This window comes from Orycteropus afer, unplaced genomic scaffold, assembly GCF_000298275.1.
Source record: "Orycteropus afer afer isolate SDZICR_OR568_19922 unplaced genomic scaffold, OryAfe1.0 scaffold00006, whole genome shotgun sequence".
In the NCBI taxonomy this organism is placed as follows: domain Eukaryota; kingdom Metazoa; phylum Chordata; class Mammalia; order Tubulidentata; family Orycteropodidae; genus Orycteropus; species Orycteropus afer.
In genome coordinates this window covers 28,302,551-28,319,354 of record NW_006921593.1, presented here as the reverse complement: position 1 = coordinate 28,319,354, position 16,804 = coordinate 28,302,551, and the positions used below count along the sequence as shown (strand labels likewise).

The 16,804-nt window shown below is 38.5% G+C and overlaps 1 protein-coding gene across 1 annotated transcript in view; it reads left to right on the top strand.

Moving 5' to 3' along the window:
• The window catches only part of PSMD1 (proteasome 26S subunit, non-ATPase 1), a 121,115-nt gene that overhangs the window by 24,610 nt on the left and 79,701 nt on the right, over window positions 1–16,804 (top strand). The window contains exons 10-16 of the mRNA XM_007942044.2: window positions 531–619; window positions 1,034–1,112; window positions 4,370–4,543; window positions 6,074–6,185; window positions 6,791–6,987; window positions 7,928–8,023; window positions 9,210–9,274. Of these exons, the coding sequence (XP_007940235.1) occupies window positions 531–619; window positions 1,034–1,112; window positions 4,370–4,543; window positions 6,074–6,185; window positions 6,791–6,987; window positions 7,928–8,023; window positions 9,210–9,274 (812 nt within the window). The remainder of the gene's footprint in view (window positions 1–530; window positions 620–1,033; window positions 1,113–4,369; window positions 4,544–6,073; window positions 6,186–6,790; window positions 6,988–7,927; window positions 8,024–9,209; window positions 9,275–16,804) is intronic.

The following is a 16,804-nucleotide window of genomic DNA, read 5'->3' as shown; positions in this document are numbered from 1 at the left end:
GTATTAATGCTTCATTAGACTATGAATGCAATTTTTATAGATGCAAAAAGATATAAACTCACTTAATTTTCACATTTGCCAACTGTTTGAATCCTAATCTTTCTAACATAGCCTCATTAAAAATAAAACTGCTTTGGTAACTGCAGAGATTCAGTGTTTAGAAGAGGTGTAGCAGTGCTCGTCAGATTATTCTAACACCTTGGATACCTTGGGAAAGAGTTAAGAGAAGTGGAAAGTTAAACTGTTGAGAATCTAAAGAACACACCCCAATGTCAGCTGTACTGTTGACCTCAGGTTAAAACGGCAAGCAAAACTCAATTTGACTTGTTTGTGTAATCTGTTTAATCTCCATAAAAAAATAAAGCAGATCCATATTTTAAATATCAGTTCAATTTATCCATGTTTTCTCTACAAAATAAGGCCTGTAATTGTGTGTGTGTGTGTGTGCATGCGTATGTGTGTGAGAGAGTGTATATGTACATGTATATGTATACTTTGCCAGTGATAAAAATAGGTGTTTGTATTTGTAGGATGCAGTACGGAATTCTGTATGTCACACTGCAACTGTAATAGCAAACTCTTTCATGCACTGTGGGACTACCAGTGACCAGTTTCTTAGGTAAATATGTTTAGAAGTTTCCATTTTGGTTTAAAGTCATTTTAAACAGAGATTGTGTTGGCGTTGTCACATGGATGTAGAAAGATGTACTTACCTACAGTCCTGAATTTAAAATTACATTTTTGTTATTTTATACATTTGTCATTTCACGTACCTGTTATTTTAAGGTAAATAATTTTAATTGGCTTGAATATATATGCCTTTTGAAGGAAATATATTAAGCTCCTACATGAAAATAATAATTCTTAAAATGTTAAGAGTAATTCATGAAGTAAAACAGAATTCAGCAATAACTTAAGATCCGTAAAGTAAAATGATTTGAAATGGTTCAAAGCAAAATTTTAATGCCTTTGACTAGAGTGTTAAAACTTCTGTGGAATTTAATTTGTTTCAGTAAGTTTTCTTTTCTTGCAGAGATAACTTGGAGTGGTTGGCCAGAGCCACTAACTGGGCAAAATTTACTGCCACAGCCAGTTTGGGTGTAATTCATAAGGTAATACACACTGATCAACAGAAGCAATTTTGGGAGGTTATGAAACAATAATCAAAAACCAAACCCACTGCCATCAAGTCAATTTGATAGTGATCCCATCGGACAAAGTAGAACTCCCCCGTAGAGTTTCTAGGGCTGTAATCTTTACGGAAGCTGACTCTCTCACCTTTCTCTCACAGAGTAGCAGGTGAGTTCCAGCTGCCACCCTTTTGGTTAGTAGTCAGGTGCTTGATCACTGCACCACCAGAGCTCCTTTGCGCTGGGACAACAGGCATCAAAATCACCATGTTTGAAACATTTTTCTTAGTACTTTTAGAATTTGCAGAGTGGCTGGTGGGTTTGAATTGCTGACTTTTTTATTTTTATTGTGATTTGGGTGAAAGCGTACAGAACAAATTCACTTTCCATACAGCGGCCCACATACACTTTGTCTCATGACATTGACTGTAATTTAGCACAGTGCAATAGCTCCCCTCCTACTTTCTCCCTGTTGTTACCTCTTCCCTATGTCCTTCCTTCCCATGCATTCCTGCCCCGCAAGCTGTCTCCCTCTGCATACACAGTCCTTCTATTCTCCAAGGAGTGTATCTACCTATTGTAAATGTTCAGCTCATATGAATTGGCTGTCTTTTGTTTGGCTGGAAGCCACAGGAGTAGGTTCAATTACAGACCTGAAAGGGCAGCTAGGAGCCAGTCTCAGTGGTTCTGTCAGGCTCTATCAGACCAGCAAACCTGGTCTCCACCCCCCTGCCCAGCGATTTTGAGTTTTTTTTTTTTTATCCCTAAGATTTATTTTTATTTTCTTTCATAGGCATTAACCAATTTTGGAAAACATTTTTTTTTTTTTTTTTATTAGGATTTGGGTGAAGATTTACAGAGTAAATTCACTTTTCATACAGCAGTTCACATATACTTTGTCTCATGTCATTGACCAAAATTTACAATGCAGCAGCTCCCCTCCCACTTCCTCCCCATAGTTACCTCCTCCCAGTGTCCATCCCTTCATACTCTTCTGCACCCTGAGCTATCTCCCTGTGCATAAGCAGCCCTTCCTTCTCCCATGATTGTTCTCTCCAGGGCATGTGTCTACTTGAGGTAAATGTTTAACTCACATGCCTGTACTTTGTTTGGCTGGAATGATTTTGAGTTTTGATCCACATTATTCTCCCACTCTATCCAGGATCTCCTACATAGATCCTCCTCTGAGTGGTTTGACAGTTGTAGCTCGGCACCATTTAGTTCTTCTGGTCTCATAATTGTATAGGCTGAGGATTGCATGGTGTACAGTTGCTTGGACTAACTGCTTCCATGTGTCTTTGGTTTTCTTCATTCTTTGCTCTGGATGAGGAAATACCCATCATTGCACCTAGATGGCCGCTTGCAAACTTTTAAGATCCCAGTCACTATTCGCCAAAGTAGGATGTGGAACAGTGTTTTTCTGTAGTACGTTATGCCAGTTGAGCTTGATGTCCCCTGCGACGGTGGTCCGAGCCTACAGATCCAACTACTTGCTCCCTCTGGGTAGCTGGCTGTGCCCAGGAAGTGACTACAACCTTGCCCCTTGTCAGCTGTACTGTATACCTGGGAATTCTTACAGAACATACAGACACACTTGTAAAACCATTGTCTGCCGACCCTATACATGGTCTTGGGCACACTCCCCCCTGCATAGACATACCTAATAGTTAAGCCTGTCTACCCATCTACCCACCTGTATACCCATGTTTGTCTTCACTGATAACGCAGTAATATATGTGCTAAATGGTTCATCTTTGTTGTGTGTACTTCCCATGTACCTCTCTGTGTCTTCCTCTTCCTCTTTGCCACCATGTTGATCACTCACATTTGGTACATTGCCTTTCTCTTCACCAAAATCAATACTTGTCTTTACCTATCAGTGTTCCCTCCCCTCCCACCCCTTGTAACCAACAAAAGAAAATTTCCTTCCATGTATAAACCTTCCCATAACTTTTTACAATAACAAACTAATACAACGTTTGTCCCTCTGTGTTTGGCTTATTTCACTTAGCATAATGTCCCCCAAGTTCATCCACGTTATGTGGAGTTTTGTCAATTCTGTGTTATTCTTTAGGGTTGCATGGTATTCCATTGTGTGTATGTACCATAGTTTGGTTATCCATTCTTCTGTTGATGGGCATCTAGGTTGTTTCCATCTGTTGGCTATTGTAAATAGTGCTGCGATGAACATGGGTGTGCATATATCTGTTCTTGTCCTGAGAACTGCCGACCTTTTGGTTAGCAGCCAAATGGCTCAACCACTGTATTGCCAGTGCTCCTTGACACTAACAAAAGCAGGGAGAATGCAGCACAGATTTCACATTCTCGTGGACCCTAGACTTTCGGCAAGAGCTCTGGTGGTGGGTTGTTATTTATCTATTTATTTCCTAGACTTTCTGGAGCCATAGAAAGTGGATAAACCTCTGAAACTATCGTCCTGAAATAATATTTAAATCTTAAACCAAAATATCCCCTGAAGTCATCTTAAAACCTAACAGTAGTTTAGCTTAACTAATAAATAAAGTCTGCCTTAAGCATTATGCTCTTTTAAGAACTGTTTATTTGGGATCAGATTGACAACAGCAAGTCAAAAGATGAGATAGGAATCTTAGTGGGCAGTGAGTTTATGTTAATGGGGGAGGAATGCCTCAAAAAAGGAAGGTGAGAGTGCTTGCACAGCTCAAAGAATGTAATCCGTGTCACTGAATTGTACATGTAGAATCTGTTGAATTGGTGTGTGTTTTCTTGTGTATGTTCTTAACAACAACAACAAAATAAGTAAAATATAGGGGAAAAAAAATAAAGGTTTACTGTAATTCATTGATAAGTACATTTTTTTAAATCAGGTCAGTCATCTTACAGGAAAAGATAAGATGTTAAATTACACACCTATCTGTCTTTGTTTTTAATATAAGAAATCCTTTTCCCATAAAGATTGTCTAAGCCATTTCTCAGAGGATGAGTTGTAATCAGTTATTTGCATAGTCTAGGATGAATTTGGAAAAATGTTATAAAACAAGAAGAAAAACTGAAGCATTGGTAATATTTTCTAATAAGAATATGACTGGGTATCTTAAAGGCTGCCCTCTGGTTGTTGTAAAAGGGTTTCAGCGGGGAGAAACCCCCACTTCTCTCTCTCTCAAGCAGTGAACATTCTGGAGAAAAGGCAATAGTCAGAACCTGTATTTCTCTTTTCCTCTTTCTCTTGCTGACACCTTTGTTCTGGCTCAAATTCACAGGGTCATGAGAAGGAAGCATTACAGCTAATGGCAACATACCTTCCCAAGGACACCTCTCCAGGATCAGCCTATCAGGAAGGGGGAGGCCTCTATGCATTGGGGCTCATCCATGCCAATCATGGTGGTGATATAATCGACTATCTGCTTAACCAGCTTAAGAATGCCAGCAATGATGTAAGTATTAAATTGGAAACTAAATCTCCATTACTTAAAATTGAAAGTCCAGGTAGACAGTCTGAATGATCGGGTATGCCTAGGCAAATACCCATGACCATGTATGTTTGGCAGATGCTATTTCTACATACGTATCTGTATGTGCTGTAAGAATGTCCATATGAATAGAACTAGTGGGGCAAAGTTATAATAACTTCTTGGCCACAACCAACCACCCTGAGGGAGTGAGTTGTTGGGCTGATATCAGATAAGATGTTTTCTGGTTACCAGCAATAATAATCTGTGGCTAACTTAAACAATAAGGAGCTCTAGTAGCTTAGTGCCTAAGGCACTTGACTGCTAACCAGAAGGCTGGCGGTTCAAACCCACCAGCCACTCCTCAGAAGGAAGGTTGGACAATCTACCTCCATAGTGATACTGCCTCGGAAACCCAAGGAGGGGTCGCTATTAGTTGGGTCTGACTCGACGGCACATAACAACAACAACAACTTAAATAAGGGGAAGTTTATTGGAAGTAACATAATTGAAGGAAAAGCTAATGAACCTTGACACATAGAGGTAAAGTGCAGGGCATCTCTAGGGACCAGATGACAGGAACTAATGGAGTAGTCTTTTAGGCCCTACTGTGAGGATGAATGAACTGTAAGATTTCTGGTCCTTGAGTCAATCCTTTTAAGAAAGATGAAAATTCCAGAGAAGGAACATCCAGTTGATCCCAAGTCACAGAAGATGTGAGCTTATTAAATGACAGTCCCACTAAGATTCTAACCAGTGGAGGAGGAATTGGATACTGTACATTCAAAAATGGCAGATGACCACTAAAATGTCTCTCTTCAAGTTGAAGATCAGCTTTGTGGCCTTGACCTCATTTTCTCCCACTTTGCTCGTGACCTGTTCTGTTAGGTGTCTCTCTTCTCCTGTGCTCAGCCTCTCTCTTTGTACTGCCTCTTGCCCCCCTGCCAGTGAACATACACAGATTTCACCTTAACAAAAAAAAAGAACTCTGGTTAAAGCATATGGGTGCTAACCAAAAGGTCAGCCATTTGAGCCCTCCAGCCATTCTGTGGGAGAAAGATGAGGTGGTCTGCTTCCATAAAGATGTACAGCCTTGGAAACCCTGTGGAGCCGTTCTGCTTTGTCCTGTAGGATCGCTGTGAGTCAGAATTGACTCAATGGCTGTGGGTTTTCTTGATTTGGGGGAAAGAAAAAACTTTGACACTTGATCTCCCTCTAATTGTCCAATATTTTTCTTCCCTGTCTCAGGTAAATTTATAAGAAAAAGAGTTACTTTATTTCTTCACTTCCTTTGCATCTCTCAGCTCATTGTTGTTTTATATCATCAGGTACCATTCTGTTAAAACTGAAATTACTGAGGCTACCACCGGCCTTCTTTTTATCTGTCCTTTTGTTCTCACTGAATAGCTATCCTCTCTGTACACTTAGTATCAGAGTATACTTTGAAATTTGAGTATGAGCTTGGACTTCTAAGTACAATGTCCCATGTCAATGGAGCCAATACTTTTTCCCTAGATCGTTCGACACGGTGGCAGTCTGGGTCTTGGTTTGGCTGCCATGGGTACCGCACGCCAGGACGTGTATGATTTGCTAAAAACAAACCTTTATCAGGATGATGCTGTGACAGGTAAGGGAGATTGTTTGCTAAAGACAACAATTTTTAAGGTATAATTAATACAAGTATAATACTTGCTTTCTGCCTAAATTTTTTAGCTCTTAAAAATGTGAAGGATTTTGTATTTTGCAAGTAAAGGGGATGGGGGAGGGGAGAGAGAAAAAGGAATGGATTTCTCTGCTTGAAGAAGTGGTAAATTTTGCCCTTTTGGTCAAAATCAGCTTAAAAATATGTTTGTAACACATAGATTTATAAAATGGTACATTCTGTATGGCTGCTTGTGTAACTGACCTTTACGAGTAGGAATTTATTAAAAGTGTCTACTTGAATCGTAAAGCTCTCTGTATTGCTTGGTGATGCAGGTAAATGTTAAAATGTTCCCTTTAATTCTCTATACGATTTGATGATATGTTCTGTCAGGATTTCAAAGGGAAAAAGCTATAAATGTATGGATATACTTCCACATAAAGCATTTCTCCTTTTTATCAGATTTATTTGAAAAAATGCTATCTAAAGCTAGTGGCTGTTTTGATAGTTGACGCTGATCAGTGTCGTTTCTGATAGGGTATGTTTTATTGACTACATACATGACTTGACTCTTACTCTTTACTTGCTAGGAGAAGCAGCTGGTCTGGCCCTAGGTCTGGTTATGTTGGGTTCTAAAAATGCCCAGGCTATTGAGGACATGGTTGGCTATGCACAAGAAACTCAGCATGAGAAGATTCTGCGTGGTCTTGCCGTTGGCATTGCATTAGTGATGTACGGGAGGATGGAAGAGGCGGACGCTCTTATTGAATCGCTCTGTCGCGATAAGGTGAGGTCATGTATTACCTATCCTCCTTTTCCCTGCACTCCTTCCCCATCCAGTTATTACCAGCGTGTACAGAAAAACTTATTCTTACTGGAAATGAGCTCTGTTCACATCGGACTACATAGGTACATTTGTTGATTAATCTGCTCACAAGATACTCAGTCTAAAAAATTTAGGGGGAAAAAAAAAAAAACACTGATTAAAAGAGATTTGAGGATGTTTAATTCAGCCAAGGCTGCAGATTTGTATTTTTTTCAGATAAGCAGATCCCAAAAAGTTCCTTAGGAAGTTATAGTGATTTATTTTAGAATTAATGTTTTTTGAATGATTTCATAATCATTCAGTAAGTTACAAAATTTGTCGTTTTTTTCATCAAAAAACAATGCCAATCTCTATGCTTGTTTACTCTGTCGAGGTTTTTTGTTTACAGTGGTGTTGTGGTCAGTGATACTATCCTCTGTAATCTGAAAAGAAAGAACCACTCCTCTAGTTTGTAGCGAAAATTACTAATTAGTTTGCTGCACTATCAGGCTCGATAGCTCTTCCATTCAGTGCTAGTGCCCATGAATGAAATAGGAAAATGGGAATTAGGTAGGAAATGAGAAGTCAGCTTCCTTGTTGGTTGTTGGGCAGATGGAAATGGAGTTTCATAGAGCAGTGGGTATTGGTATTAACTTGAGTTTATACCACCTAAAAAGTGTAAGGCAAGATAATCATGTATAGAATATTGGGAATTCAGAGCAGTTATTTCCTCCTGTGTTAGAGTCTTCTACTTCCCCATTCATTTAAAAACTTTCCTTCCAGTGACAAAAGAGTTCTCCTTGAGCTTATCTTTTTCTGTGTAAAACCGACTTTCCTGGTAATCCCACTCTGCCTGTCAGGCTGTAGAAGTTGCTGTTTAAAATGATAAGTTGATGTTTAATGTTGAATTATCCTTTGTTAGGACCCAATTCTTCGACGATCTGGAATGTATACAGTAGCCATGGCTTATTGTGGCTCAGGTAACAACAAAGCTATTCGACGCCTGCTCCACGTTGCTGTAAGTCCTCTCACCTTTCTTGGGGATATGGGTGAAGGGAAGGTTTGTAGATGAACTATGATAAATTTCTAGGTGACTGCAGCACTCATACCTCATGACCACTATCGAGGTCTCAGGTTCAGATTCTCATTCACAGGACTCAGTAGACTATAACCTAGCAGCACGTTCACTTAGCATTTCAGAAGGGTATAGAATAGAATGTCAGTATGTTAACATGAATGGAAGGCCTTAAAGCCCTCAGGTGCCTCCAGATTTCATTCCAAGTGCACATGAGTATGTGCAGCCGCTCTAGGAGAGCGAAACCTGATACACAATAGGAACCACTGTTAAAGCTCATGAATTTAGCTTCCAGATACCTCTAAGGGACATGTTCTATTATAAGAGACACACTACACAGGAAAGTCAAGGCCTGTGTTTTCCAGTAGGCTTTATCTACTCTTGGACTTCCTAATCCAATCCATATGTCATTTGTCACTACTAAATAATGTTTCCTTTCGTCTTAACTCAGTAGGTATCTAGGGTCATCACTAAAAAACCAAACTCACTGCCATCGAGTCGGATCCGACTCATAGCAACCCCGCCTTGGGTTTCCAAGGCAGTATCACTACGGGAGTAGATTGTCCAACCTTCCTTCCAAGAAGTGGCTGGTGGGTTTGAACCGCCAGCCTTTGGTTAGCAGTCAGATACCTTAGGCACTATGCCACCAGAGCTCCCATCTAGGGTCATAGTGCTGGGAAAAAGTAAACCCAAGGTCAGCTTCCCATGGAGCAAGGGATTATTAATGCTTTCCCCACAGTAAATTTATTAGTAATTTTGTCTTGATCAGTGCAGTGTGTGGTATGTTCTAAGAGTGTATATTTTGCTTAAACTTAGGACATACTTTTTGGGAAAAAACATCAAAACAATGGTTAGATTTTCTGTCTAACTCATAAAACTATAATCCTATGACGTGTCTTTAAGAAGTACCCCTAAATCTTAAACTTCACCAAGTTTTAAAGGCTTCTAAGCCCTGTTACCAAGAAATTTTCAGGTGAGTTTTCCACGATTGGGAAAAAGCATTCTACTAAAGGAATAATGTATGAAGGGTTCTAATTTACAGCTGAATGATGTGGGCCTCCCAACTCAGCTTGGTCTAGTAATAGAATGAATGGCGTAATGTAATCATCTTGTGACATTTGCCCTCTAGGTAAGCGACGTTAATGACGATGTCAGAAGGGCAGCAGTAGAATCACTTGGGTTCATTCTGTTCAGGTAATAATTTCTGACTTCAGATTCTATTTATAGTCCACTTCTTTTTTAGTCAGTAACTAAACAGAAGCTCAATACCTGAAAAATATATCTAGGATCAGAGTGAGGACCATTTAATAATAAGATGATTATTTTTCATCTAAAGGAGGACCAAGTATGTCTTGGGATCTGAGAACTGGTTTGAGGAATAGAAAAATGATTTTCATTTATTTCTGTTTAGTTCTTCTTGACATTCTGCTTACTCATTTGTTGCTGTGTTGTTGTTATATGCCATCGAGTCGGTCCCGACTCCTAGCGACCCCTCCTTGGGTTTCTGAGGCAGTATCACTATGGAAGTAGATTGTCCCATCTTCCTTCCGAGGAGTAGCTGGTGGGTTTGAACCGCCAGCCTTCTGGTTAGCAGTCAAGTGCCTTAGCCACTATGCTACCAGAGCTCCCTGCTTATTCATTTAATTTTTTAAAATCCAAATAGCACTTTCTCCTATACTTCTCCGTCTGGGTATATTGATAATTCACATGGGACATTATTTCTTACATAGATTTTGTAAAGTTCTTTAATGAAAGTAAAAGGTAACAGGCCTTGTTTAAATAAAGAAGGGTAAAAATTTTTCAGGTTAAAAAAGCTATTTTGGATTTGTGAATCTGGAGTTGAAATGTATCCTAAGATACCCTTGGCAGTTCGTTTCTTTGTGATTAGGAGGAAACCCTCTGGAACGAATGTGGCTGGATTGAATCCTGACTTAGCCACTTCCGAGGCTGTATGACTGTGGGCAAGCTACTTAGCCTCCTTGAGCCTCAGTTTCCTCAGCTATAAATGGGAATAATGAATAGTACCTACTGAAGAAGATTGTTGTGGGAATTAAGCAAGTTAATATCTAAACCCCGTAGAACAGGGGGGCCCTGGCAAGCACTCTTAGCATGTTTTAGTGGAGCTAGTTGAAGTACTTCTAGTTGTAGTTGTGATGGTGGTAGAAGAAGAAGTGTTTCTTGCAGTGTTTGTTTTCCTTCGTGACTGTCTGCTTAGCTCCAAATTCACATACCAGTGTTTCTTTCCATCTAAGGGACTTTATCTAAACATGCAATGAAGAAATTCAAAGTGCTATGTTTAGCTTTGTTTGGACATTCCTTGCTATAACTAACTGTGATGAAATTAAGTTCATAAGACACATGTTAAATGAGTCAAGCCTCTCATGTCCTTTTAATCCCTATTAGAAATTCTCTACCTCAAGTTTCCTGAGAGTGAAACTCTCCTGTAAACGTTATAATTTATTTATTGAAATCTATTATGAACTGGTTGTCAGATTCTCTCTGTAACATTCCAGATAGGGAGTCATCCAGTTTCTGTAGAATATTTTCTTCCTATTGTTGATAAAGATGTTGAGTGAAGCATGGACGACACAGCATGCTGAGAGGTTTCTTCCTGTGCCAGCCGGTTCGCTGTGTTATTTCTAAGCCTTCGTCGCTGTCCAGCTTACTCACAAGGGAGGGCACTGTAGAGTTGTAACTGAATCTCAAAGATGTGGTGATTTACCCAGATCCACAAGTCTGGTACCTCTGAAACAGGAAGGGTGATTAGTTGGGTACGAATATTTCTTGGGAAACCCATGGAACTAGCAGCTATTTCTTGGTGCCTCTTGTAGCCACTTTAACAATCTTTTTATACCTTTCTCATTTTCTGTTTTTCCTCCAAAGTTTGTCATCACTCATTCCATACTTACATCAGGGAGGTGATTTGTTTAGTTTAGAGACTTGACTTCACTTAAGGCAGCTTGAGTTACTGTCTCATTATCTGCTTTGAAGTTTGATCAGTCTTGATGTCATTTCTTGTTCTCTTTATGATTTAAAATTCATTCTCCAGCTGAGCTGTGATCCTGCTCTTTCCCTATTGCTCTAGAGTTTAGACATAATTTTGGGGCAGGGAGGGGCTGTCCTTGCCATCCAGGAGTTTTGTTTTTTCCCTTCTCCTTTTTTTTTTTGGTCTTGTCAGGGAATGGGATAATTTATATGGAAAATATACTCTTCTAGACGTACCCTTAGGAACTCTTGAGATGTATAAGAAATCCTTCTCAGGATGTTTTGTTTCTTCAATGTCAACTGTTAAGTTTTCCTGCTGCCGGTGATAGCAGTATAAATTAGTAGCCTCTGGTGGATATTCTGCCACATATAAAGTTAATGGGTCTCGTGAAAGCTTTGTCTTTCCTTTTTAAACTGACAGTGCTTCGTTCTCTGGTTAACAAGATTCATCTCGGCCCTTAGGTCTGCTCTAGCTCACACACCCTAAATTGCTGGTTTCAGCAACAGATGTCTCCCTTGAGCTGTTTCAATCTTTGCTAAGTAGCTTCTTGTTAAAAAACAAACTCATTGCCATGAAGTTGATTCAGACTCATAGTGACCCTCATTGGGTTTACAAATCTGTAGATCTTTATAGAAGCAGACTGCCTCATCTTTCATCCATGGAGCAGCTGGTGAGTTTGAACTACCAATCTTTCAGTCAACTGCCCATTGCCATAGCCACTATACCACCAGGACCCCTTAAGTTCTCTACCAGCTAAACCAAAATACCAAACTCATTGCTGTCGACTTGATTTCAACTCATAGCAACCCTGTAAGACAGAGTAGAACTGTCCTAAGGGCTCTCCAAGGCTGTAAATCTTTACGGAAGCAGACTGCCACATCTTTCTCCTACGTAGCAGCTGGTAGGTTCAAACCGCTAAATTTTGGTTAGTAGCCATATACCTTAACCACTGGGCCATTGTCACCATAGCTCCTCTTCTACTACCTAGGATATCCCTTGCCCTCCTTTTGTTTTTAGTCCTTTTTAATTGTGTAATTATATATAATAAAACATTTGTCTTTCCAACCTAGGATACTCTTGAAGTCAGACACAACTAATAAGTTATTTATGTACTTGTACTTTTGAGGGACCAGTCTGAGTTTTGTTTTCATGATTAGTAAGTGGCACTGAAGAAAGCTTTAGGGGTGATATTGTCTAAAACTTATAAAGAAAGTTAAATTGAAAAATTAATTGACTTGTCCAAGTAGTTAAGCTGTGTTCTGTCTAAATTTTAGTTCAGTGCCATTTCCCTGCAGTGAGGATTTTTAAAGGTGAAAAAAACTTAAAATCAATTGTTACCCTGTTTTTAAAGGTAGGGACTTTGTGTGACTCCTCAAATGGTTAATAGCATCTTGATCCTGTTGTCACATAGGTAGTGAGAGCTGAGATACACCACGTCTCATGACAGCCATCTCAGGGCTTTCCCCACCATGCCTTGGTGACATATTTTACTTTTCTTTTAACTTTTTTTTCCTTTCTATTACTTGTTTCCCTTTAGATTTATCTTTTTAAATGACTCTGCAGACATTTGGCCTTCTTTTATTTTAGCTTATTTTAAGTGTACGATCAGGCATGCATACTAAAAACATCAGTAAGCACTTACTTACACTTCAACAACAAAGATACAGTTATATTTTGGGGAAACATAATTATCATGTATAATATCTCGTTTATTCTCAACATAGTCCTGAGAAGTATTTTCATTACTTCTTTTTCCTAATATTTGTAGATTGTTATGCCTAATATATGTAATAACAGTAAAAAATTAAATTGAAAACTATTTTTTCTAAGTTACTATGAACCTAGCACATTAACTTTTTTTATCTAAATTTTGATCTAAATACATAGATCTATAATGGATAATCCCCTAGTAAATAGATGATTATTAGACTTACTGTTAATCTAGTTGGCAGATTTTATTATTGAACAACTCTTTGCACATTACTGTGATAGGCATTGATTGAAACACATTTGGAAGTGAATAGAATCTGAATTCTTTTAACTTGCACTGCAGGGAAATAAAGAAACTACTCCAAAGAAGCACTGGTCTTTTCATATTGAAATTAAGTTCCTGTAATGATGAACAAATTGATGATCTGATCTAGATGACTTTTGAAGTTAGACAATCTTGGAGTCCCTGGTCATCTTTGCTATGATAAAAATGAAATTAACTATTTTTCAATGCATACATTCATATATTTTCAAATATGGATAGATCTGGCAAGATGAGAGATTTTTAGTGCAAATATTTCTTAGACCATAAGAAATGATTTATGGAGTATGAAAATGCTGCCTTTATCATAGATCGTTAGAATTTGAAGGAACCCTAGCAATCAGCCCATTGCCACCCAGTGTGTGAACGGCTTGTACAGTATCTCTCTAGTCACAATTTTATATCTTGATTTGATACATACGCTCTTTGTACTGTTCTTTGTTTCCGCCTAAGTATCCTTAAGTGTGTTAGGCTCTGGGTGCTGTGGCTTTTCCTGGTCTTTTTATTATACTTTTCCTGGATCTTTGTTTTTCCCTCTCCATCAGTCAACACTAATATGGAATGAAATGAAAATTTCCTTCTAGTGTTGTTTAATAGTTTAAAAATAGAGTGTAGAAACATACCCAAGGTCTGCAGTCATAAATAATCCCAGTTTATCCAGGTCATTGAAGAGAAACTGGGCTCCTGCCTTCACTGGCTCTGTTACGTTGTGTTGCTTTGTTGCCACCAGAATGTTAGCCAATTAGACTGGTCCCTTTAGGTGCTCCACAAGGCTCCAGTGAGGTAGGAAATTAATATTGAGTAACAACCCTACCTTTCTTCAGGCCATTCAGATCTGGGTATTTAGAATTCTCAGGGTTTTAATTCGTTTTGTCTTAAAAGGCTGCTATCCCTTTAATCCGATCAACTTTCTTTGAAAAGGAGCTCAGGGTCCATGCTGGGTAAAATGTGCTTGATGTCAAGCAGGGGGCGTGGGAGACTCTGAAAATCCTTTTGAATTTCTAGGACAAATATTTTAAAGAGAAATAGAGTTATTAATAGCTTGATGATTTTCTTTTGTTCTTTAAATGCCGTATTAGTTTAAATGCCTTTACTTTGTTCAAAAGGCATAGATATCCACAAACTTTATGCTGTAGAAACATTTTAATTGCCAAGGTAAGAACTAGTTTGTCAAACTTTCCTGTCCTTTCCTTATTGCTATTAGAAGAATATGCAGCCTAGTTCTTCTATTGTAGTCTTCTTAAGCTTTTCTTACTGTTTTACTGTTTGAGAAATTCTTTTGAAAAGTTATTGTCTATTCCTTTTTTTAAAGGCCCTTTGTTACCATGGGACTTTAAACTGCTAAGACTTGCTTTAAGAATATAGATTTCTTGAAAGTATTCTGAAAATGGAAATACTAATTATGTATCAGAGCAGTAGGAATTTTATGCTGTGTTGTACATTTTCAGAACTAGTTGATACTGAGGTGGTATTTCATTTTCTAGAATCTTATGGAAATACTAGAATGCTCATTAATTATAGAAAAAGATCTCTCAGTTAACTGCAAGCATGAATTTTTTTTTCCCCCTCAGAAGTTAAATAGTTTGTATGTGTGTGCTGTTTAAACACAAATATATGTTTGCAGGAAGGCAGGACAGAGCGTGTGGGAAGATAATTCTTGTGATCTAGATTGTCTATGGATGGAATTTGGCAGTGTGATTGCCAATGCTAGTGTTTAGATTTTCTGAAACATTTATGCATGCCTTCTGGTGGTGTAGTGCCTAAGGCATTTGACTGCTAACCAGAAGGCAGGCAGTTCAGACTCACCAGCCACTCCTCAGAAAGAAGATTAGGCAATCTACTCCCATAGAGATACCGCCTTAGAAACCCAAGGAGGGGTCACTATGAGTCAAATCAACTCGAGGGCAGTGAGTTTTTTTTTTTTTTTTTTTTTTGGTCAGGTGAATAAAACTCAGGAATTCAAATCGAGTGAATCTGGAAACTTAATGATTTCATGTGTCTCGGCGGAAAGAATGTAAATCTTAACATATACCAAGCCCATCATAATAGAGTCTAGAACCAAGATAGAGAAGAATGTTTTTTGAGTTTGTTTGTTTGTTTAGAAACATAAATTATTTTGCCTCTCTAAGATAATGCTGCTGAAAAAAAAATTGTAGGGAAAGGTACTGAAGCTTTGATGATTTAGGAATGAAATTTCTAAGATATACTCTTCCAGACAGGTGATGTAGAGTTCATTTGAAAAGGTAACCAACCAGTCAGGGTCTGTGTGCTAGAACTGTGCTCTAGGAAAAGTCTCTGCTATTGGGTGAATATATGTTTGGTTCTCTTATGTTGAGAGTCTCTGTAGGCGACACATCTCTTGAAGTAATTTTCTAGACTAAGTTGCCTGGAAGGGTTGAGTCATTAGATTGAGTCAATAAGTTGAGTCATCAGTTGGGACCAACCCAAAAAGGAGCAGCTAATGTTTGGGCTCTCTTCACTTCAGATCCCCTCGAGCCCAAATTTGTTTGCCATTTATATAAGTAGCTTAAAAATAAAATATCAAAAGTAAATAGATCAATGTGGCTACTATGTTTATTGAATGCCACCATGTACTCATCCTCATAAGAACCCTGAGAATTGTAGATGAGAAAACTGAGCCTCATGGAAGTTAAATATCTTTCCTAAATTCAAACAGCTGGGGAGTAGTAAGTGGCAGGTTTGGTTCGTCCCTGATCTAGCTGACTTTAGATCCCATTTTCTCTCTATTACTCTACCTTTCTTTATTTTTTTTTTTTTTTAAAAAGTTCAGAGCAAAATTTGGCATCATGTCAGTATATGTAAACTGCAAGATGAAAGGGTGAATAAAAATTTCTGTGCCAGAATTTCAACCAAGTCTTTGGGTAGGTATCTTCAACCAGGAATAGACAAGATTCCACAGGACCAAGACAGCTGAAAAACAGTCAGGCTCCATCTCAGTTTATGAGCTCACTAAAGTTTAAGTCCCAGGATTGAGGTCCCATGCCTCCAATTTCCCTGTGTTCCTTAATAAATTTAAGCTATTAAGATACCTGAGAGTAATTTCATTTGCTCTCTCCTCCTCTTCCTCCAGTAGCCCCAGTACTGCAGAGTAAATGCCTGGTATCAGCCATTGAACCACCAGCTTTAATTCTAAGATTCTGATATTTTGTATGATGTCCACTACTGTCTTCCCCACCCATTCCGTCAAGACAACTTCCTGATCAAAGAAAAATCATGTCTACATTTAACCAGGCCAAACTAAATTGCAGTCTTAACTCACTTCCAGATGTGGTCACTGTTTTATGCCTTTATTTTTAGTTCTGTGTTCATATCACTTGTTCTGCACCATGTCCTAAGCTTTTAAGACCTTAAGAGAAGGCTGCTTGTTTATTTTGTTTTAATTTATTCTTAGCCCAGTTTTACATTTAATTGGGAACTTAATAAATTCTTATGATGATTCTTTTTTTAAAGCTGACATTGATTTATTTTATTTGAATACCTTAATATTTAACCAGAGTGTTAGATTATTTTCATTTGTAGCTATATAAAATGGTTTTTTCATGTAATAATTTTGTCCAAATAAAGAAAATAGGACACTTATAATAGATTAGGAGCTCTGGTAGCATAGTGCCTAAGGCACTTGACTGCTAACCAGAAGGCTGGCGGTTCAAACCCACCAGCCACTCCTCGGAAGGAAGGTTGGGCA